Source organism: Cyprinodon tularosa, unplaced genomic scaffold, assembly GCF_016077235.1.
Source record: "Cyprinodon tularosa strain WSP-4 unplaced genomic scaffold, ASM1607723v1 ctg6, whole genome shotgun sequence".
In the NCBI taxonomy this organism is placed as follows: Eukaryota; Metazoa; Chordata; class Actinopteri; order Cyprinodontiformes; family Cyprinodontidae; genus Cyprinodon; species Cyprinodon tularosa.
Genome location: NW_024039340.1, coordinates 4,590,910 through 4,613,972, shown reverse-complemented (window position 1 = coordinate 4,613,972; position 23,063 = coordinate 4,590,910). Strand labels below are relative to the sequence as shown.

Here is a 23,063-nt window from a genome sequence, read left to right as displayed (position 1 = left end):
GCACTGATTGAAAAATTGCTGCATTTTGTTTTGTGTCTTTGAAGTGTTCATCAAGCCATAAAGCTGATTGACAGGCTGGAAATGATTTAATCTAGAAGGAATCCAACAGAACATGCTGGACTTAGTGAGCATGCTTTAGTTCAGGTTTGTTAATTAACATTCTCCACCCAGTGAAGGCCATACTGCACCTTGCAGGTCGATCCTCACTTTCCACAAACGCAGCAAAGGAGACAGACAGGTAACCTTCTAGCACGTCTATTTCTTTAACTTTATATCTTAACGTAAAAGAAAATCACTGCAATGCATTCCTTTATATCTATAAACATTATAGATATAAATAGAAATCTCTAATATTTAATATGTTTCAAAATTAATGGCGTAAGGAAATTAATTGGATTTAGAGATTATTTAAACTGTTCAGATTTTAACATGTTTCTCATGTAATTCTGTAGGAGAAATGAATTCATACCATAAGGTCAATGATTTATTTTGCATAAAGATGCATTTAAGGAAAAAATTAAAATGGTGATTGGTTACTGGTTATAGACTGGAGAGTAGAGGTATATTCGATAGGAATTTTATTTTTCGTGAGGAAAATAAATGATTGTTAGTAGAATAAAAAAAAACAGCTTGCCTAACAATGTTTTCCACTGTTTAGGATTTCAGACTTTTCATCTTCATTTAAAATGTTGATTAAGTGAAATAAGGAGAAGAAAAATAAGCAGAGTTTGTCAACCCACAATGGGGGGGCCAAGAACTTTGTCACAAGTTCTGCTTCTCTCAGCGTTTGGCATCGGTGAGCATAACCAAGAGAAAGCAACTAAACATAAAGTATTTTGAGGACAAAAGGTAAAAATTGTTGATAAATCTGTTTTTGTTTCTGCAGTATTTGCCACATCCGTTGCCTCTGCAGCCGTAAGTTTTTGCCAGTTTTTTCTATTTCTTTGTAAAATATGAATGTGTATAATATTTTTAAATTAATACTCTATGAAAATTCTGTTTACAGTCCAACACAACACAAGGTATGAACAGAATTTTCTTAATGTATCAAAGTTAACTTATTTTTAGCAGCAAATATAAAATAAGAAATAAAACTGTTCTAATGTTCTTACTGGTTCAGGTGTCCTTCCACCTGAAAACAGGTGAGTCCCCCCCCAACTGATCATGATTTTTTATTTATAAATATATATATATATATTTTTTTTTCATTGAATCATATTTTTTTTCTTCCACTCCAAGCCCTTTTCCTCAGGAATCATGCCAAGGAACAAACCTTCTGGACCCCAGTCGCAGCGTAGGCATCCTTCTCACCAACTGTTGGTAACTGGCTCCCTCTTGTGGCTAAATGGCAACATGAACCCATCATATTGCTGTTCTTTCACATTTGCAGATATTTGCAGCAGTGGATTCATTTATAGGGGAGCTCTCTTGTAAACGGAAGAAAAATGCAAGCCTATCAGAGGACTCGTTCATGGAAGTGGAAAGAAACATCAGAGGAATTGTTGAGTCGTCTGTAAAAGTCTTTTCAGACCTGGTACTTAAGTTAATTCTTTCTTTCTTCAACATTTCTTCATATATCTTAGTATTTCAATCTATAGCACAGTAATCTGGTGAACTCACTTTTTATGAAAATGTGCCCCAAAGATTCTCTAACACTTTTTTCTGTATGAGACAGGAGACATTTCTATCAGGTGTCAAATATAAACTTTTATTTCTAACAGGGGACCAACCAATCTGGCTCTGATGTTTTGGAACAAATTGGAATCTTGGACAGCCTCAATGTGGAAAACTACAATGATCCCGTGTTCATCAGGCTGTGGTTCTCTCTAAAGATGACGTCTCTCTTGCCTTTAGTCACTGAAAGGTTTCTGATCCAGCTTGGCAACAAAAACTTCAGTTGCGGCTCTTTCCAGGAACTGTAAGTTCATTAACGAGGCCTGTAGTCAATAGTTGTGATAAATCTAATTGAAACTATTGTTTCCTTGTTTTAGTCATCACTGAAAAAACAAAGGAACCAAAAAGAAAAAACTGCCAAACCATAAGAATTTCTTTTGAACAGAAAAAAACAAGAAAAAACCAACAGGGGGAGGGAACCTATGATAATATTGCTGTGAATGTCATTGTTGTACAGAGAGAGAAAAAAAAAAGAAGTCATACAAGCATATTTTACATTCAGAACCAGTAGTATTGTATTAACTGAACCAGTTAGATCGGAGGTCTTCAACAGGGGGCCCGTGACCCTTAGGGGGTCCACGGAGGTACTGTATGGGGGTCCCAAAAGTTTTGTTTTTTAAACTTTTTTTGTACTCCCCCCTGCAATTTTTTCCACTAATTGAAGTCTTTTAATCCACAGTAAAATTAATTCAACACACTGTAGTAAACATAAATAGATGCACCGTTTCATTCACAACACCTGTCCCATCAACCAGGAAGCAGAATCAGAAATACTTTAGGTTTAGATTTAGGTTTAGGTTACTTAGGTTCAGAATGGAGAACGATATTAAATTAAATGGTAAAAAAAAAAAAAAAAAAAAAAAGTTAAGAATGAAACAAAATTTTCCAAAAAAACAACATCCTTCTGTCTGGTCAGTGCAATAGCTTCACACTGAAAATGGTTGTTCCATCTGGGTTAGACAAAGCTCATCATGTTCTGAATGTACAAGAAAGAATAACATATAGAAATGAAGGGGTCTAATTTTTGACATGTTTTAGGGTGCAGTCTTTCAGTGAAGAACTTCAGAACTCTTCAACAATAGAGAAACAACAAATCTACAATAACTTCCTCCAGGTCTATCTGACCAGAACCAACTTGGCAGGTAAGAAAAAGCAATGGACGGTAAATAGAAAAGTTCATTTATTTTTTTGTTTTGTTCAAAACACAAACAGAAGTAACATTGTTCATGGTCCAATGTTGCAGCACACAATAAAAGGAACTAAACCTGATTCTGCACATAATGAGCTGTAAGCCCCGCCCCCAACTGTTTTTTCCCATGAGAAATCTTCCATTTGACCTCTGACAAAAGGTGTCAGTAAATCAGTATACTGTATATACAATGTATATAAGTATATTACTAAGTTCCTTACATGAGTATTTATTTTCTGACTTTTAATACTTACATATAGTCACAAATATCTTTTCTTCCAACTTTTTACTTTCTCCCAAATCCCTCGTTACTCCTATACACATTAATAATGACATGATGTGACAGCTGCATCGCTGCAGGGAAAATCAAGATGGAATCTGTCCAATTGGAGCCCATTTAATCTATATAAAAACACTGATAAAGATGTGGATAAAGGGTTGTGAAACATTGTAGATGCCAGGTCAGACTCAGATGCAAGACATTCCCCGTTTGTTAGATTATAAATGTACATCTTGATTATGGTTCAGCTTCTATATCAGTTTGAATGCTATATGCAGCTTTAATGTTTTGAATACCAGAACTCTAAAATTATTTAGCTGCTCGAGCATTACTTTTCTGTTTAATTTACATTATCCTGTCTGAAATTTAAATGTCTAAAATTTAAATTTCTAGAAGAAAGGAGTTTTAGAACTTAACTAAACCGGGCGAGTTTTTATAGGTTCTCTTTACCAAAACAAAAGGCAGAAGATCTTCTGTCTATAGAAATGTCTTTTTTTCTTTAAGAAATTCATTTTTAAAAGGTATATTTGCATAATTTAAAGCAAAAACGTATTTATATATTTCTCTTTGGTACAATTTAGAACGTGTGTTTTTTTACTTTTACTTAATCAAAATACCTCAACCGATACTTAATGTATTCTTTAACCATATAGTCTTCTTTTAAACAGGCATCTTTTACTTAAGTAACTTGCACAAGACTGAACACCAGAATTGATTTAAAAAAAAAAAGAAAAAAAAAAGAAATGCCTTTCAGGAATACGGATGGTTTTTAGTGTAAATCTAGTCTGAGGTGTTACCGAAAAGATCTCTACTTAAAGTACGAGGGATCAAGATTTATATGAAATTTGTTTCTTCTTTGGTTACTGTTAGGCTTTAGGTCCCTCTTTTTTAATCAAGTTTACTTTCCTTGGTCAATTGTGTGTTTTATTTTGCTACTTTCACTTGTGTTAGTTATTTCTTCTTTAAATGTTTTTTGTTTGTTGAAATCGTACATTTTTTTTGCACAATATTTTGATTAGTGCCTGTTTCTTTGAGTGAGCTTGGCCCTTTTCTTCATCTTTTTTTCTCCTTTTAAACTGTTAGCTGTGTGTATGTTGTTTACTGTCGTACTGTCGTTGGGGCAGCTGCAGCTTAGCAAAGGCTCTGCCCCTCATTGCGGGATTGGAAGAGAAATGCTGGCATTTGTTTCCCACAGTATCTGCATATTCCTATATTTTTTAAGTCCTACAAAAATTAGTCAGTTGTAATTTTCAAACTTTGTCTTTTAACTCATAACGTGTAAAAAAAAAAAAAAAAAAAAAAAAAAAAAGCCTCTTTCTTAACCACATGAAAAACCCAGCGATAGTTTAGATTACATTGTATTATTTCATATTAAACTTATATTTTAAAGCCTTGAATGGCCTCTCTGAGCTGCTGCACCCCTACACTCCCAGCCGATCAATCAGGTCAGCTGATCAGCTGCTCCTGAATGTGCCTAAAGCAAGGCTTAAGCTCAGAGGGGATCGAGCGTTTTTGGTTGCAGGTCCAAAACTTTGGAATGGATTGCCGCTGCACATTAGACAGGCCACCTCTCTGTGTCATTTTAAAACTCTTCTTAAAACCCACCTCTTTTCTTTGGCTTTTGACACCATGTAGAGTGTTGATTTTATGTATACACGTGCATATTTTTATCCTGTGCTGGCAGTGCTTTTATTTTTTTTATTTACTTTTATTTATTTTAGTTATTTTATCTTTTTTGTGCAGCAATTTGGAAACCTTTTAAATCGTGCTATATAAGTAAAGTGGATTGGATTGGATATATATTCATGTTTTAAATATCTTATTATTTAATTTCAAACAGATCCTGGATGCACAGAGAATGTAAAAGGAAGTAAAGAATGGGTGGAGAAAAACTTCAAGCATTTTGTGGTCTTTGCAACACTGCAAGAACTTAAAAGTATCAACAGCAATTTTTCAGCAGTAAGTAAAGTTCCACACATAAAACTAATTTATCTTTTGCAGAAAAAAAGACATATGAGCATAAAAGATTAAAATCAGTCTTCAATATATTTTAAATAAATAAATCTATGTTGCCACAGACAGATGTGCTGGAAAAGCTCACACCCAGACAGAAGGCAGAGCTAATACTTGACACAGAAAGCGATGCTTTGGAGGATGTCGAAATTGTCAGAAAAGTTTTCACAGATGTGGCAGCATCTAATGAAGAACTCGGAAATTTTTTCCAGGCTTTTTCGCAGCTAAGAAAAGAGGTAAGGACTGAAACCTGAACCAAAATTTCCTATGTCTGGTATAATTAATAAAAGTGATTTCAAAGATAAGAGGATAAAATAAAATAAATCAACACAATTAGGAAATGAAAGAACATGTCTATGTCCGAAATGCTTAATTGCTGATAAAGATAAAAAAAAAAAAAAAAAACATAACTGTGAAGAAATTATGATTTTTTTCCAGGTTTAAAAAGCTGCTAAATTATGATTTGAATTATTATGGAATCTTTAGCATTTTATGAGGTTAAGAACCCTTGCTGAGCTACAAATGGGATTCTTTGCTTTGCAGAGAAACACCACCTTCATCCAAAATCAAGCTGTACGAGAGACCATCTTAAACCTGACTTTGAACAGCCTCGCTCCAACATTAGACTCCTTTGAAGCAGGAGACTACAAGCTGTGGTTCCAAGTCTATTTGCTCCCTGTAACAGCAAGCCTCCGCCCTGAGAGCCTTCGGGTGATACCTAGCAACATCAGCTGTGAATCCTACAAAGCTATGTAAGACATCAGCCTTAAGATAATAATTTGAATCTTCAGTTTTAATCCACAAACAAACCCTGGTTCCCTATCTGTCCCAATAATACCTTTTTTTTCCCATTCTTCTCAGTGTCACGGGTCTAAGAGAAAGCCTAAAATTCCTTCCACTGCCCATATCAATGAATGTGAGATCTAGCTTGGAATTCCTACAGAAGACCTTCCCAGGTATGCATTGAGAAGACTTTGCTGACATCTTTCCTCAGAAAAGCCTAGTACCACTGATGGCTTAAAATGCACATTGATACTATATCTGAATTCAATTGTCTTTTCAACAGGCTGTGCAAAACGTGATTCCTTGACGGTAAGCCCAAGTTCAAAGCTGTATTTCACAGAATACACACCCTACATCAGTTTCATTTCACAGACTAGATGGTGGCACATTACTTTTATAAGACAAGTGATAGCCAGATTGAATTATGTTGAGTGGTATTTGACACTAATCTCATGATTGTTGTTTGTTTGTCCACAGTGCAAAGAGACACATGTTGATGGTAAGTCTGCTGAATATCACTGGTTTATAAATTGAGAATAAAAAAAACAACAAATTTCTCAAAAACCCTTTTCTGATTCACAAATTTTACTGTTTTTCATAGAAATGCTCATCTGCTCTGGAGTGAACAGGTGAGAGGAGGACTGTCTTATCTGATACAAATACATCAAGTAAGTTTACAAAATGTAACCAAGGCTGAAATGCTATCACTGTTTTGCACAGCACTCAACTCCAGCAAACACTGCAAGATGACAATTCCACTTCAGGTGTATGCAATTTTACCATCATTGAACATGCCTGTACCACGGTAAGATGTTCATGTGCTAGCAGTAAATCCAAGGCAACATTTTGCCCTGGCTGTACTATATATTGGTAAAACCTCAGAAACTCAAAGCTTGCTTCATTTCTTCTTTAGCCATCACAACTCACAGCAGGCAACTTGGCCAGTCTCCTGAAATGCTCTGTAGAGAGCAACATGCCAGATAAGGTGGAAGTTTGGCAGCTTCTTTTCCAAAAAACTTCTCCCGTGCTCCGCCAGGCTCTGGGCATGTTCGCCACCATGGTATATCCAGTGGGATCATTTCAGAATACTATTGCCTTTTTAGTGTCATCTCTACATCCAACCAATTTTTGCTCAATTTTTAGGCCCCCAACACCATGAACTCAGCCTATTCCAATTCTCTTGATGCTCTGGGAGAGGTGGTGGTCAAAAACTTTACTCAGGATCAACTGAAGAGTGAGGATGCAATTAGAAGGGGGTTTCAGTTTGAGCTCCGTCCGTTCCTGGCCTCTCCATCAACAAATTTCCTCTCCTGCCTTGGCACATACAACTTCAGTTGCCAGACATATCAGATTGTGTAAGTACACGCAAGACATTTTGCATGATCATGCACAATATCTACAAGAAATTTGTAAATTCATTTGATGTTGAAATCCTTTGCCCAAAATTTTTAGCATTGAGGCATTCAGCAACCAAAGCCACCTGATGGACGACGACAGGAAGCGACTAGTCTTAACCCACTTCATCAAACCGTTCCTCTCCAGAAAAGATTTGCCAGGTAAAGACAAGCTCTCAGGTCATACATGGTAAACAACTGATTGCAATCCATTAAAACGAGAAAGTGTTCTGACCTCCTGATATTTTTGCAGACCCAGGCTGTGTGTCATCTGCCAATGGTAGTCAGCTCTGGCTACAGACCAATCTTGGAATTTTCTCTGATTTTGCAAGCATAGAGGATTTGCAAGCCCTTAACCCCAACTTCTCCAGCGTGAGTAGCTAGCGGCTTTGACTGGTTTTGTAAGGGCTCAAGACTTTTCTGCCCTGAAGTGTTACAAGAACTTCTACCTGAATCCTTTTCCTGTACTTTTGCAGGAGCAGGTCCTGTCAGAACTGTCTCCCTCCCAAGTAGCACAGTTACTGCAGAGCTCAGACATCAGAAATGACACAAAGTTAATCGATCGAGTCTTTGATCGACTGGAGAAGGGAGAAGCTGTTGAAAATGTGGATGAATTCTTTACACAGCTTACCAAGCAGGAGCAGGTAAGCTAACCAATCAAGTGGAAAAACAAGCCCCATTTTGAAAATTCAAATGCTTATATGTTTCATCCAAGTTATGATATAGAAAAGAATTGATAGAACTTTACCCTTTTTGCAACCTTTGAAAAATACTGTATGAGGACTTCTAATATAGCAACTTAGCGGTCTTTGATCTCTCTCATTTAATCATGTGTAAGGCCCCAGAGTTCCAAGCTGACGTGAGGGATCGCATCATGAACAGGACCTACATGATCATCAGTCCCTCTTTCCAATTGTTCACTGCTGTGGACTTTAAAGCTTGGTTCCAAGTCAAACTGGTCCCTGTCCTTGCAAGTTTCACTCCAGAAATGCTCCGAGGTGTAACTACCGGCATGAACTGCACAAACTATCGTATCATGTGAGTTGCATTTGAAGAACAACCAAGACTTGAATTCTCAAAAAAATAAAGAGTACTCTTAAGGAACGGTGTCTGAAAGATTTGTGCCAATCTTTGCAGTGTGAGAGGAATGGGGAAAGTTGTCACTGCCATACCTCAGCAAAGACTACAGGCAACCGTTGATGTTTTACTGAAATACCTAAAAGACTCTGCTGATGTCATCAACCAAAAAGGTAGGGCCGTCTTCAATACTCTGGTCACTTTGCCATAGCTTTGTAGAATGCAAAAAAAGCCTTAAAAGAGTTATTGAACAAAAAACAGACACATTTGAAGAAAAAAAATGTTCAAATATGCATACATGTTCCTCAGTTTGCAGACAAGGAATCGAGAGTGATGCCCAATGGATTGAAGAAAACCTGGGTCCATTTGGTCAATACGCAACATATTCTGAGCTGAAGTTCTTCAACCTGTCTCAGGTGAGTGAACAATCCTACTCCAGATGTTTGTCAAAAGCAACAGCAAAATCTCTACTTTGCGGCAGGTACACACACTGGCTGCTGTGACAAGCGGAATAGAAAAGAAATGAACATGTTCTTTTTCATTCTGTCATCAGGCAGCGCTTGTGGATGTTCTTTCCCCCGCTCAGAAAGCTGAGCTACTGACAGATCCAGAAAGTGGTGCTTTGGAAGATGCCTCCCTTGTGAGGGAGGTCCTTACAAACCTGACAGAGTCCGGGGATACAGAGCAGCTTAGTCAGTTTTTCCAAGAGTTCACAACGTCCCTGCAGAAGGTAAATGCCAAAGTCAAATTTCACCATTTCTCCCAAAGTATCTCCTTTTAAAATATCTTTGAAAGTAAATGCCATATAACTCCTGCTTTGGACTTATGCTGTGTGTTTCAAAGAGGTCAATTGTAAACTAAAAATCGTATGTTTCGAATGGCTGTCGCTAAATGATGGCCAAGAAATCTTTTGTCCTGGTTGTCATAAAACCTGAGTCTGAAGCTTTGCCACAGACCTTGCTGATAGTCTCTAGGATTTTATAAGAACCCTTGCTGAGCTACAAATGGGATTCTTTGCTTTGCAGAGAAACACCACCTTCATCCAAAATCAAGCTGTACGAGAGACCATCTTAAACCTGACTTTGAACAGCCTCGCTCCAACATTAGACTCCTTTGAAGCAGGAGACTACAAGCTGTGGTTCCAAGTCTATTTGCTCCCTGTAACAGCAAGCCTCCGCCCTGAGAGCCTTCGGGTGATACCTAGCAACATCAGCTGTGAATCCTACAAAGCTATGTAAGACATCAGCCTTAAGATAATAATTTGAATCTTCAGTTTTAATCCACAAACAAACCCTGGTTCCCTATCTGTCCCAATAATACCTTTTTTTTCCCATTCTTCTCAGTGTCACGGGTCTAAGAGAAAGCCTAAAATTCCTTCCACTGCCCATATCAATGAATGTGAGATCTAGCTTGGAATTCCTACAGAAGACCTTCCCAGGTATGCATTGAGAAGACTTTGCTGACATCTTTCCTCAGAAAAGCCTAGTACCACTGATGGCTTAAAATGCACATTGATACTATATCTGAATTCAATTGTCTTTTCAACAGGCTGTGCAAAACGTGATTCCTTGACGGTAAGCCCAAGTTCAAAGCTGTATTTCACAGAATACACACCCTACATCAGTTTCATTTCACAGACTAGATGGTGGCACATTACTTTTATAAGACAAGTGATAGCCAGATTGAATTATGTTGAGTGGTATTTGACACTAATCTCATGATTGTTGTTTGTTTGTCCACAGTGCAAAGAGACACATGTTGATGGTAAGTCTGCTGAATATCACTGGTTTATAAATTGAGAATAAAACAAATTTCTCAAAAACCCTTTTCTGATTCACAAATTTTACTGTTTTTCATAGAAATGCTCATCTGCTCTGGAGTGAACAGGTGAGAGGAGGACTGTCTTATCTGATACAAATACATCAAGTAAGTTTACAAAATGTAACCAAGGCTGAAATGCTATCACTGTTTTGCACAGCACTCAACTCCAGCAAACACTGCAAGATGACAATTCCACTTCAGGTGTATGCAATTTTACCATCATTGAACATGCCTGTACCACGGTAAGATGTTCATGTGCTAGCAGTAAATCCAAGGCAACATTTTGCCCTGGCTGTACTATATATTGGTAAAACCTCAGAAACTCAAAGCTTGCTTCATTTCTTCTTTAGCCATCACAACTCACAGCAGGCAACTTGGCCAGTCTCCTGAAATGCTCTGTAGAGAGCAACATGCCAGATAAGGTGGAAGTTTGGCAGCTTCTTTTCCAAAAAACTTCTCCCGTGCTCCGCCAGGCTCTGGGCATGTTCGCCACCATGGTATATCCAGTGGGATCATTTCAGAATACTATTGCCTTTTTAGTGTCATCTCTACATCCAACCAATTTTTGCTCAATTTTTAGGCCCCCAACACCATGAACTCAGCCTATTCCAATTCTCTTGATGCTCTGGGAGAGGTGGTGGTCAAAAACTTTACTCAGGATCAACTGAAGAGTGAGGATGCAATTAGAAGGGGGTTTCAGTTTGAGCTCCGTCCGTTCCTGGCCTCTCCATCAACAAATTTCCTCTCCTGCCTTGGCACATACAACTTCAGTTGCCAGACATATCAGATTGTGTAAGTACACGCAAGACATTTTGCATGATCATGCACAATATCTACAAGAAATTTGTAAATTCATTTGATGTTGAAATCCTTTGCCCAAAATTTTTAGCATTGAGGCATTCAGCAACCAAAGCCACCTGATGGACGACGACAGGAAGCGACTAGTCTTAACCCACTTCATCAAACCGTTCCTCTCCAGAAAAGATTTGCCAGGTAAAGACAAGCTCTCAGGTCATACATGGTAAACAACTGATTGCAATCCATTAAAACGAGAAAGTGTTCTGACCTCCTGATATTTTTGCAGACCCAGGCTGTGTGTCATCTGCCAATGGTAGTCAGCTCTGGCTACAGACCAATCTTGGAATTTTCTCTGATTTTGCAAGCATAGAGGATTTGCAAGCCCTTAACCCCAACTTCTCCAGCGTGAGTAGCTAGCGGCTTTGACTGGTTTTGTAAGGGCTCAAGACTTTTCTGCCCTGAAGTGTTACAAGAACTTCTACCTGAATCCTTTTCCTGTACTTTTGCAGGAGCAGGTCCTGTCAGAACTGTCTCCCTCCCAAGTAGCACAGTTACTGCAGAGCTCAGACATCAGAAATGACACAAAGTTAATCGATCGAGTCTTTGATCGACTGGAGAAGGGAGAAGCTGTTGAAAATGTGGATGAATTCTTTACACAGCTTACCAAGCAGGAGCAGGTAAGCTAACCAATCAAGTGGAAAAACAAGCCCCATTTTGAAAATTCAAATGCTTATATGTTTCATCCAAGTTATGATATAGAAAAGAATTGATAGAACTTTACCCTTTTTGCAACCTTTGAAAAATACTGTATGAGGACTTCTAATATAGCAACTTAGCGGTCTTTGATCTCTCTCATTTAATCATGTGTAAGGCCCCAGAGTTCCAAGCTGACGTGAGGGATCGCATCATGAACAGGACCTACATGATCATCAGTCCCTCTTTCCAATTGTTCACTGCTGTGGACTTTAAAGCTTGGTTCCAAGTCAAACTGGTCCCTGTCCTTGCAAGTTTCACTCCAGAAATGCTCCGAGGTGTAACTACCGGCATGAACTGCACAAACTATCGTATCATGTGAGTTGCATTTGAAGAACAACCAAGACTTGAATTCTCAAAAAAATAAAGAGTACTCTTAAGGAACGGTGTCTGAAAGATTTGTGCCAATCTTTGCAGTGTGAGAGGAATGGGGAAAGTTGTCACTGCCATACCTCAGCAAAGACTACAGGCAACCGTTGATGTTTTACTGAAATACCTAAAAGACTCTGCTGATGTCATCAACCAAAAAGGTAGGGCCGTCTTCAATACTCTGGTCACTTTGCCATAGCTTTGTAGAATGCAAAAAAAGCCTTAAAAGAGTTATTGAACAAAAAACAGACACATTTGAAGAAAAAAAATGTTCAAATATGCATACATGTTCCTCAGTTTGCAGACAAGGAATCGAGAGTGATGCCCAATGGATTGAAGAAAACCTGGGTCCATTTGGTCAATACGCAACATATTCTGAGCTGAAGTTCTTCAACCTGTCTCAGGTGAGTGAACAATCCTACTCCAGATGTTTGTCAAAAGCAACAGCAAAATCTCTACTTTGCGGCAGGTACACACACTGGCTGCTGTGACAAGCGGAATAGAAAAGAAATGAACATGTTCTTTTTCATTCTGTCATCAGGCAGCGCTTGTGGATGTTCTTTCCCCCGCTCAGAAAGCTGAGCTACTGACAGATCCAGAAAGTGGTGCTTTGGAAGATGCCTCCCTTGTGAGGGAGGTCCTTACAAACCTGACAGAGTCCGGGGATACAGAGCAGCTTAGTCAGTTTTTCCAAGAGTTCACAACGTCCCTGCAGAAGGTAAATGCCAAAGTCAAATTTCACCATTTCTCCCAAAGTATCTCCTTTTAAAATATCTTTGAAAGTAAATGCCATATAACTCCTGCTTTGGACTTATGCTGTGTGTTTCAAAGAGGTCAATTGTAAACTAAAAATCGTATGTTTCGAATGGCTGTCGCTAAATGATGGCCAAGAAATCTTTTGTCCTGGTTGTCATAAAACCTGAGTCTGAAGCTTTGCCACAGACCTTGCTGATAGTCTCTAGGATTTTATAAGAACCCTTGCTGAGCTACAAATGGGATTCTTTGCTTTGCAGAGAAACACCACCTTCATCCAAAATCAAGCTGTACGAGAGACCATCTTAAACCTGACTTTGAACAGCCTCGCTCCAACATTAGACTCCTTTGAAGCAGGAGACTACAAGCTGTGGTTCCAAGTCTATTTGCTCCCTGTAACAGCAAGCCTCCGCCCTGAGAGCCTTCGGGTGATACCTAGCAACATCAGCTGTGAATCCTACAAAGCTATGTAAGACATCAGCCTTAAGATAATAATTTGAATCTTCAGTTTTAATCCACAAACAAACCCTGGTTCCCTATCTGTCCCAATAATACCTTTTTTTTTCCATTCTTCTCAGTGTCACGGGTCTAAGAGAAAGCCTAAAATTCCTTCCACTGCCCATATCAATGAATGTGAGATCTAGCTTGGAATTCCTACAGAAGACCTTCCCAGGTATGCATTGAGAAGACTTTGCTGACATCTTTCCTCAGAAAAGCCTAGTACCACTGATGGCTTAAAATGCACATTGATACTATATCTGAATTCAATTGTCTTTTCAACAGGCTGTGCAAAACGTGATTCCTTGACGGTAAGCCCAAGTTCAAAGCTGTATTTCACAGAATACACACCCTACATCAGTTTCATTTCACAGACTAGATGGTGGCACATTACTTTTATAAGACAAGTGATAGCCAGATTGAATTATGTTGAGTGGTATTTGACACTAATCTCATGATTGTTGTTTGTTTGTCCACAGTGCAAAGAGACACATGTTGATGGTAAGTCTGCTGAATATCACTGGTTTATAAATTGAGAATAAAAAAAACAACAAATTTCTCAAAAACCCTTTTCTGATTCACAAATTTTACTGTTTTTCATAGAAATGCTCATCTGCTCTGGAGTGAACAGGTGAGAGGAGGACTGTCTTATCTGATACAAATACATCAAGTAAGTTTACAAAATGTAACCAAGGCTGAAATGCTATCACTGTTTTGCACAGCACTCAACTCCAGCAAACACTGCAAGATGACAATTCCACTTCAGGTGTATGCAATTTTACCATCATTGAACATGCCTGTACCACGGTAAGATGTTCATGTGCTAGCAGTAAATCCAAGGCAACATTTTGCCCTGGCTGTACTATATATTGGTAAAACCTCAGAAACTCAAAGCTTGCTTCATTTCTTCTTTAGCCATCACAACTCACAGCAGGCAACTTGGCCAGTCTCCTGAAATGCTCTGTAGAGAGCAACATGCCAGATAAGGTGGAAGTTTGGCAGCTTCTTTTCCAAAAAACTTCTCCCGTGCTCCGCCAGGCTCTGGGCATGTTCGCCACCATGGTATATCCAGTGGGATCATTTCAGAATACTATTGCCTTTTTAGTGTCATCTCTACATCCAACCAATTTTTGCTCAATTTTTAGGCCCCCAACACCATGAACTCAGCCTATTCCAATTCTCTTGATGCTCTGGGAGAGGTGGTGGTCAAAAACTTTACTCAGGATCAACTGAAGAGTGAGGATGCAATTAGAAGGGGGTTTCAGTTTGAGCTCCGTCCGTTCCTGGCCTCTCCATCAACAAATTTCCTCTCCTGCCTTGGCACATACAACTTCAGTTGCCAGACATATCAGATTGTGTAAGTACACGCAAGACATTTTGCATGATCATGCACAATATCTACAAGAAATTTGTAAATTCATTTGATGTTGAAATCCTTTGCCCAAAATTTTTAGCATTGAGGCATTCAGCAACCAAAGCCACCTGATGGACGACGACAGGAAGCGACTAGTCTTAACCCACTTCATCAAACCGTTCCTCTCCAGAAAAGATTTGCCAGGTAAAGACAAGCTCTCAGGTCATACATGGTAAACAACTGATTGCAATCCATTAAAACGAGAAAGTGTTCTGACCTCCTGATATTTTTGCAGACCCAGGCTGTGTGTCATCTGCCAATGGTAGTCAGCTCTGGCTACAGACCAATCTTGGAATTTTCTCTGATTTTGCAAGCATAGAGGATTTGCAAGCCCTTAACCCCAACTTCTCCAGCGTGAGTAGCTAGCGGCTTTGACTGGTTTTGTAAGGGCTCAAGACTTTTCTGCCCTGAAGTGTTACAAGAACTTCTACCTGAATCCTTTTCCTGTACTTTTGCAGGAGCAGGTCCTGTCAGAACTGTCTCCCTCCCAAGTAGCACAGTTACTGCAGAGCTCAGACATCAGAAATGACACAAAGTTAATCGATCGAGTCTTTGATCGACTGGAGAAGGGAGAAGCTGTTGAAAATGTGGATGAATTCTTTACACAGCTTACCAAGCAGGAGCAGGTAAGCTAACCAATCAAGTGGAAAAACAAGCCCCATTTTGAAAATTCAAATGCTTATATGTTTCATCCAAGTTATGATATAGAAAAGAATTGATAGAACTTTACCCTTTTTGCAACCTTTGAAAAATACTGTATGAGGACTTCTAATATAGCAACTTAGCGGTCTTTGATCTCTCTCATTTAATCATGTGTAAGGCCCCAGAGTTCCAAGCTGACGTGAGGGATCGCATCATGAACAGGACCTACATGATCATCAGTCCCTCTTTCCAATTGTTCACTGCTGTGGACTTTAAAGCTTGGTTCCAAGTCAAACTGGTCCCTGTCCTTGCAAGTTTCACTCCAGAAATGCTCCGAGGTGTAACTACCGGCATGAACTGCACAAACTATCGTATCATGTGAGTTGCATTTGAAGAACAACCAAGACTTGAATTCTCAAAAAAATAAAGAGTACTCTTAAGGAACGGTGTCTGAAAGATTTGTGCCAATCTTTGCAGTGTGAGAGGAATGGGGAAAGTTGTCACTGCCATACCTCAGCAAAGACTACAGGCAACCGTTGATGTTTTACTGAAATACCTAAAAGACTCTGCTGATGTCATCAACCAAAAAGGTAGGGCCGTCTTCAATACTCTGGTCACTTTGCCATAGCTTTGTAGAATGCAAAAAAAGCCTTAAAAGAGTTATTGAACAAAAAACAGACACATTTGAAGAAAAAAAATGTTCAAATATGCATACATGTTCCTCAGTTTGCAGACAAGGAATCGAGAGTGATGCCCAATGGATTGAAGAAAACCTGGGTCCATTTGGTCAATACGCAACATATTCTGAGCTGAAGTTCTTCAACCTGTCTCAAGTAAACTCCTGACTTGTGTTTCATAATTGCTGTAATATATTTGCAAATGTATCCAGAAAATAATTAGTTCACTTACAATCATCCCTCCAATATCTATATTAATTGCAGGTCGCTATCCTGGATTCGTTCTCTTCCGGACAAAAAGCTGAATTTCTTCTTGAACCTGACAACCTGTCCAATTCCAGTCTGGTTATTACTGTGTTGGAACGTTTTACTGCTTCAGCATCTCTGCAAGACCTTGAGTCTTTCTTTACTGTGTTTGCTGATGGATTATCAAAGGTAAATCCAATGAATCACACGGATATAGTGAGTTTTTTCTTTTTATTTAACATGTCTTGAATTGTTGTTTCATTGCCATTGTTTTTCTTTCAGCCAAACCAAACTGCAGTTAGTCCCAGTGTGCGGGACAGTATCCTAAATTTAACAATTACAGCCCTCGTGCCAAACTTCTACATGCTGAATTCTGATGGCATAGCAAAATGGTTCCAGGTGTATCTTCCTCTCTTCCTACCAAGTGCCAACTCAGCAACATTTGAAATCATTCCAAGAAACATTTCCTGCAGCTCCTATCAAAATATGTGAGTCAAACTTTAACCCAGTCCTCACAAATGTTTATTTTGAGTCGATGCAATCAACTGGTTTTCCTTAGATAGAAAACTTTGAATCAATTTGACTGGATGATCTGGTGAACTGTAAAGTGCCTTGAGAAGACATGTGTTGTGAATTGGCATTATATAAATAAACCGAATTGAAATTGAAATTTTTTAACCGCTTCATTGAGTTAATATAATTTGTTGTGTTTTCAGTGTGAAAGGTTTCGACAACATAATCATCCAGCTCTCTGAGGCACAGAGCCAACAAGTTCTAAGATTCGGATTGGACTATCTAAAGGTCCAGTTGTCCTCAGGTGAACTATATTTAATGACAGTGTAACTTCACATTGTCTGGTGTATATGAAAAGATGTTGTGCTTCATGTTCAGGGACATCTAAACATTTGATATCTTGATGCTTAGGATTTTCCTGTGTGAACTCTGGGGGTGACACTAACAACAGAGACTGGCTTGAGGAAAATTTTGGTCAGTTCCGTCTTCAGGCCTCTTTCAAGGATTTTCTGTCCTTAAAGAAAGACTTTAAAGGAGTAAGTACTGCATTTTAGACTCAGACTTACTATATATTTTGATTTTTCAAACATGTTTAAAACAAGGTGATGAGACAACCCCAAAGCCTTGCTTCTTGACCCCTACATAGATGCATGATTCTATGGGTAGATGAAGAGCATAAATAAATATTTTTTCTCATCGATATTATATAGGTTGGGCATTTATCATATTGTTGGTCGTTATTGTGATGTATTTCTTTTCACTAGAATATTTTAAATTTTATGTCACAGCAATAATTTATGAAAAGTTATGTTTAACCCCTAAAGCCCTGATGGTCTTAAGAGTTATTTCCGCCTGAAATTACATATGTGGATTAAAGCAAGTACATCTCCCAAACTATAAATTGGAAACACAATTGTTTGTATTTATATGACAAAAAGGCAGCGAGAATTTTTTTTTAAGTGGAACCACTTTTTTAAATGTCACCATGTTTGATTTAAAGGTGATTAAACAAAGAAAAAAAAATGAAAATATTTAGCTTCACCAATTTTTTTCCAAATAAACACACCATCTACACCATGAAACCCAATTTAAAACTCTGGATTTACCTTCAGACTTTATAGATCTTGACTATGACTCAAACAAATTTGGAATGAATAAGTTGAAGCATGTTAGTTCCACAAAGGTTTTAGTGAGCAGTGTGCTAGGTGGAAATGTGATTTTGGCACAGTGGGGTCAAAAGTGGCCAAATTGTGCCAAATGCATTTTTCCCATTCATAAAAGGGAATCTGAATGCAAAGCCTTTTCTCCAAGGATTTACTCGTTGTTTTATTGGAATTTAGCATTGAACACACAATAATATAACCTAACTGAATAGAAAATTAGACGAATTGTACAATTTTTGACACCAAACAGGGATATTTAATTTAAAAAGGATTAGGAATCCAAAACCTTTACAGAAATGTAAGAAGAAATTAGAATCAAAAGCTTCTGCCAAGAAAAAGTGCAAAAATATTTATTCAGACAAATTATTATGCAAATAAATGTGCTAAAAATGTTTCAATCTGAAGATACTTCTTCTTTTCTGGAGCATCATTGCTGTAAAAGCAATCAAATATATGTTGAAAAATATATTTCCTCTGCAAACAACAATAACACTGTAGTTACATCTGACAATGACTTCCAATCATAGTAGGAACAAAAATCTAAGGAAATTATGATACATCAGGAATAATATATGCATCTATTCAGATCTTTGCAGAATAGACATATCACCTTGAAAAGAATGATCTCAGCAGGGGACTTGGCCTGCTGTATTTGTGATGGTCATCTGGACTATAAAAATAAATAAAAGTAGTTATTACAACAAAGTAGATAATTACACACAATAAAAATGTATTGGCGAGATGTGGGTATTATAAAAGTTTCGTATAACTTTCCCTGAATCAATCTCGCATACAATAGACGGTTAGGGAGGAGAAATATATATACAGCAGCGTTTTACAAATACAGCTTCGGTGCTATTTTTCCTACTGTTTTTATTTTAATGTGAGCTCTTTTTCAAAAATAGCAGAGACATGCTGTAGATATTGTAGAGATACTACAAATAAAAAAATAAAGTCCATGCAACTCACTCATAAACCGGATCACGAAGCAGCAAGTCCTCATCTTCTTCCTCTTCACAATCCAGGCTGCTGCTGTCTGATGATTGCTCAATTTCACCTTCACTGGTCCAAGATTCCCTCCAAAGCTTCCAAATCGGCCACTTTCCTCTTCTGTGCCATCATGGTTTATTAAAATAAAATGATGCAGGGAAAAGTGAGCCGAAACGGGATCCACGGAGCAGAGCAAACTTGAAGCTGCCGTGCGTAAAGTGAACTGAGCACAATGCTTATATTCTGAGAGCTTTTTACGCACACAGTAAGCATATGTTACGCATGCCTTTAGCATCACCTGAAATAGTTAGTCGTTGGAAAGGTCTGACCCTCTAGTTTCCAATGATGCCGGCCATTAGGAGGCGTGGCTAAAAATGAATACGAGCTGTTGCATTATTCGGGCATAGTCAGACATGTCGGGTGGAATTCTATTTGTTTACACAGCTATAAAACAACAAATTATTTTTGTAAAAAAAAATTTTTGAAACATGTTTCAGAAAATTGAAAGCCCCATTTTGAAATGTGTGTGGATGAAACACCATGTGACTGTGTTTGGGCGATTTATATAAATACATAAACATGAACCGGTGTCAGTTGGGCCCTGTACCGGAGCCATCCGGCTAAGGGGTTAAAAAATATCTAAAATCTCAATATTTTGAAATAAATAGATAAATAAATTTGAGTCTATGTCTAAATCTATCTGCAGCAGAAGGAGAATAATCGCTTTCAGAACTTCAGTGGCTTCTATAACGAAAGGTCTGCTGCCAAACTGCAGCAAACAGTTCAGAACTCGGTTCTATGTTTCTAAACTGGTTCCTGTTTTTTTTTTTGTCTAGCCTGAGGTGGCGGATCTTCTCACCTTCAGTCAGCTAAAGGAACTTGCAGCAATCCCTTCACAGCTAAATGGAACACAAGATGTCACAAATATCATGAGCGTCATCCAGCCACCAGACTTTGCTGCTTTCTTTGATTCCCTCTCATCAGCGGTTAAGGTAAACAAAACCAACATCTTGGTCACTTCACAGTGATAAAACTATTTGTTTTTATGTAAATCTTGCTCTAAACGTATCGCTGCTAGTTTACTCCTGAACAAATGAATCCAGGTGCTTTTCAAGAGGCTTATAAACCGCAAGAATTATTAAAACAGACCAAGATATTCATATTCAGTCAATATTTGTTTTTGTTAATAATTTATAACAATAAGATGACGCCTTAAAAGCAGGAGCGGCAGGAGTTTTCCCTGGGTGGGCTATAAATTCAAAATAGACTTAAACCAAGAACCAATCAAACAGATACCAAGTTATCACACCAGTATATTTATATGAATACCAACAACAAAAAACATTATAAAAGCACTTTATAAAAACAAAACATAATTTCATGTACAGGTTTTTGTACATAAATTTTGCCCTTCTGAGGCTTTCTGAAGGTAACTCTGTGTTTTCTATTGTCCAATATCGTGTTACAGACCTAAAAAATTTCAGCTTTATATTATTTTAATATATAAAAACTATTTTCTGAGAATGCATGTATTTATGAGCAACTCTGCAAATGAACAAACATCTAGAACAAGTAGACTATTCTCTAATATTTTTCATGTGAATCCCAGATTATTGATTCTTCTTTGTCTTTTCTAAAAAGTGCTTTATCAATCATCAGGATCTGAGCCAGTATGGAGAAAGACAGCTAGGACTGATTTAAAGGAGGCAGTGAAAGCAGGATAAAGCTTTAGCCTCGCTGCATGCAGCTAGCCAAGCCTTGGAGCTAAACCAGGTCCTGGAAAAGGACGTTCCTTGCACCATTTCTCTCTCTGTCTCTCTCTCCAATGCGTCTTCACTCAACTCGACCTGTCAATCACACTTCCTGTCACCTCAGGTGGCAGCTTAGCCACGCCCCGAGCTCTCCTATACCTTTCTATTGCAGAGGAGCTGCTGGGAATGAACAACTTTTAACAAGAGTCAATGGGCAAAGATTCCTGCGCCCTAGGGCGGAAATACATCACCAATCCGACGAAAAATGAAATGACGCTTCACTAGTCATTTAAGATTAAATATTTATCTTGCACATCTAAAAAATATATATAAATATATTTCGAAATCTTTTACATTTTAACAAAAAATGTAATCATTGAAAATTATAAAAAAAATATATATTTGTCTTAATCAGAGTCATTGGGTGGGTGGAGCAGCGCCCTAGCGCCCTCTATTGGCCAGCTGCCACTGGTCAAATGTGATATTTTGGATCCAGTGTCCTTATCAGTCCTGCGATGGACTGGCAACCTGTCCAGTGTGTATATGGAGGATTTCTACTGCCAAAACCCAAGAGCACAACATTTCAATTTGTAAAAAGAATTTAATCTTCTTGTACTCAAAACTTGTAATGCTCAAACTCAAAACATATGCTTTCTTTTTGCAGTCTGCAAATAGAATTCATAAGATGCGTCGTAACCAGTAACAGTAAAGGGTAGCTCGTATTAATGCATGAATGTTGCCTCCTGTACACAATTTAATATAATACAATTAGCATATGTTGCATTTAGTACAAGCTAGATGTGAGAAATCCAATTAGCTTTTTACCTTCAGACAAGTAATTAAGTGACAATAATAAGATCGTAGCAAACAATTTCAACTCTTTAACACCATAAGAGCAGTTTACTCTTGATAATATCATATATTATATGGCGCTTTTTTTCTTACTTTTTAAGGGCCAGTAATGCAACTGTTTCTAAAGCCAAAAATATTAGCATGAAGATGTTTTTTTTCTCTAGTGAGTTAAATTACAGTTATAAGCATCTTGTTTGATTCTAGTACCTTTTTTGTTTTACCCTGATCAAATTTTCCACCAGGCCCAGCCTGCCAACTACACACAGGAGGTCAAATCTGCCTTCCTCCATGTGCTCTTTGAGAGAGGTGACCTTTCATCTGTCAGTGATAAAGACTTCCTGCAATGGCTGATGCGACTGGAGCCCTTGCTTGTTGATCTCTCTCCAAATTTGGTGAACCAAGTTTTTGGCTTTGCTGCAAACAGGAGTTGTACCATCAAACAAGAGATGTAAGAAAACAGTTTGCAAGAAAACAGTGATTGAATTGGTGAATTTTGTTTAAATATTGTCTACTTCATTAATTCAATGTGATTTATGCAGGATAAACATGCTTGACACAATACAGATAAGCAACAACACAAAAGCAGAGATCTACAAAAACATCCTCCTCCTCCTCCAAGGTTTGTCTATGAAAAGTCTGCACACCATATTAACAAAAAATTATTTGCTGCAAAGTTTGTTGTTTGTCTGACCCCATATATGGCAGTAAAAAACTATATTTTCTTTACAAAACAGATCCAGAGACCCTGAAGTGTTACGATGGTGGAAGTTTTTATCTCTTCCTGAAAAACAGCTTCCTCAGCTTTGGATTTCCAGACGTTTCAACATTCATATCTCTTCTGCCACCAAATCGCAAGTCAGAGGTAAAAGAAAAAAAATAGCAAAATTCCTTGGATTATAGGTGCAGATCGACTTAAGCATCAAGGCACTGAAATACAACAGAGGTTTAAAAAACAAACTAATTTTTCTGTTCTTAGCTCTTGAATACCATAAGCCCATCGGAGCTGCATCAGTTCCTCAGTCAGCCTGATGTCATCGACAATGGTTCAGACATCTGTGTCATCTTCAGCAACTACAACAACACCGCTGCCTTCCTACAAACGGTATGTCTTTCTGGTCAGTTAGTCTGTTGATACAGTAGTAGCCATTCAAAATGTCCCCTCTTTCCTTGATGGGTCCTTGGCTGGTCCCCTATAATTCCTTTTTTAACATCAATCTTCATACTAAAATATTCTTTCTGTCATAATTTGTGGACATTAAAGGGGTCATAGAATGAAAAACAGAGTTTCCATTGTCATAGATGAATAACGATAGTTCAGAGTACACCTCCTTTCTCTGCAAATCTCACAATTCACCATAAAACAGGCGAATCCAAATGAAGCACCGAGTTGATGTCAATTCGGGGATGTTGCCT

General features: G+C 38.1%; 1 protein-coding gene across 1 annotated transcript in view; it reads left to right on the top strand.

Moving 5' to 3' along the window:
- The first annotated feature begins 674 nt into the window (after positions 1–674).
- LOC119797802 overlaps positions 675–23,063 on the top strand; it is a 36,893-nt gene continuing 14,504 nt past the window's right edge. Inside the window, exons 1-63 of the mRNA XM_038307015.1 lie at positions 675–796; positions 887–915; positions 1,007–1,022; positions 1,121–1,142; positions 1,240–1,294; positions 1,391–1,534; positions 1,722–1,918; positions 2,713–2,816; positions 4,984–5,102; positions 5,222–5,392; positions 5,700–5,908; positions 6,018–6,112; positions 6,223–6,248; positions 6,417–6,438; positions 6,541–6,568; positions 6,660–6,744; positions 6,853–6,999; positions 7,083–7,294; positions 7,392–7,495; positions 7,587–7,705; positions 7,810–7,977; positions 8,172–8,371; positions 8,471–8,583; positions 8,720–8,826; positions 8,964–9,140; positions 9,436–9,644; positions 9,754–9,848; positions 9,959–9,984; positions 10,153–10,174; positions 10,270–10,297; positions 10,389–10,473; positions 10,582–10,728; positions 10,812–11,023; positions 11,121–11,224; positions 11,316–11,434; positions 11,539–11,706; positions 11,901–12,100; positions 12,200–12,312; positions 12,449–12,555; positions 12,693–12,869; positions 13,165–13,373; positions 13,483–13,577; positions 13,688–13,713; positions 13,882–13,903; positions 14,006–14,033; positions 14,125–14,209; positions 14,318–14,464; positions 14,548–14,759; positions 14,857–14,960; positions 15,052–15,170; positions 15,275–15,442; positions 15,637–15,836; positions 15,936–16,048; positions 16,185–16,291; positions 16,400–16,570; positions 16,664–16,869; positions 17,098–17,198; positions 17,306–17,430; positions 19,884–20,039; positions 21,893–22,098; positions 22,190–22,269; positions 22,385–22,512; positions 22,627–22,752. Of these exons, the coding sequence (XP_038162943.1) occupies positions 742–796; positions 887–915; positions 1,007–1,022; positions 1,121–1,142; positions 1,240–1,294; positions 1,391–1,534; positions 1,722–1,918; positions 2,713–2,816; positions 4,984–5,102; positions 5,222–5,392; positions 5,700–5,908; positions 6,018–6,112; positions 6,223–6,248; positions 6,417–6,438; positions 6,541–6,568; positions 6,660–6,744; positions 6,853–6,999; positions 7,083–7,294; positions 7,392–7,495; positions 7,587–7,705; positions 7,810–7,977; positions 8,172–8,371; positions 8,471–8,583; positions 8,720–8,826; positions 8,964–9,140; positions 9,436–9,644; positions 9,754–9,848; positions 9,959–9,984; positions 10,153–10,174; positions 10,270–10,297; positions 10,389–10,473; positions 10,582–10,728; positions 10,812–11,023; positions 11,121–11,224; positions 11,316–11,434; positions 11,539–11,706; positions 11,901–12,100; positions 12,200–12,312; positions 12,449–12,555; positions 12,693–12,869; positions 13,165–13,373; positions 13,483–13,577; positions 13,688–13,713; positions 13,882–13,903; positions 14,006–14,033; positions 14,125–14,209; positions 14,318–14,464; positions 14,548–14,759; positions 14,857–14,960; positions 15,052–15,170; positions 15,275–15,442; positions 15,637–15,836; positions 15,936–16,048; positions 16,185–16,291; positions 16,400–16,570; positions 16,664–16,869; positions 17,098–17,198; positions 17,306–17,430; positions 19,884–20,039; positions 21,893–22,098; positions 22,190–22,269; positions 22,385–22,512; positions 22,627–22,752 (7,470 nt within the window). The 5' untranslated portion in view covers positions 675–741. The remainder of the gene's footprint in view (positions 797–886; positions 916–1,006; positions 1,023–1,120; positions 1,143–1,239; positions 1,295–1,390; positions 1,535–1,721; positions 1,919–2,712; positions 2,817–4,983; positions 5,103–5,221; positions 5,393–5,699; positions 5,909–6,017; positions 6,113–6,222; positions 6,249–6,416; positions 6,439–6,540; positions 6,569–6,659; positions 6,745–6,852; positions 7,000–7,082; positions 7,295–7,391; positions 7,496–7,586; positions 7,706–7,809; positions 7,978–8,171; positions 8,372–8,470; positions 8,584–8,719; positions 8,827–8,963; positions 9,141–9,435; positions 9,645–9,753; positions 9,849–9,958; positions 9,985–10,152; positions 10,175–10,269; positions 10,298–10,388; positions 10,474–10,581; positions 10,729–10,811; positions 11,024–11,120; positions 11,225–11,315; positions 11,435–11,538; positions 11,707–11,900; positions 12,101–12,199; positions 12,313–12,448; positions 12,556–12,692; positions 12,870–13,164; positions 13,374–13,482; positions 13,578–13,687; positions 13,714–13,881; positions 13,904–14,005; positions 14,034–14,124; positions 14,210–14,317; positions 14,465–14,547; positions 14,760–14,856; positions 14,961–15,051; positions 15,171–15,274; positions 15,443–15,636; positions 15,837–15,935; positions 16,049–16,184; positions 16,292–16,399; positions 16,571–16,663; positions 16,870–17,097; positions 17,199–17,305; positions 17,431–19,883; positions 20,040–21,892; positions 22,099–22,189; positions 22,270–22,384; positions 22,513–22,626; positions 22,753–23,063) is intronic.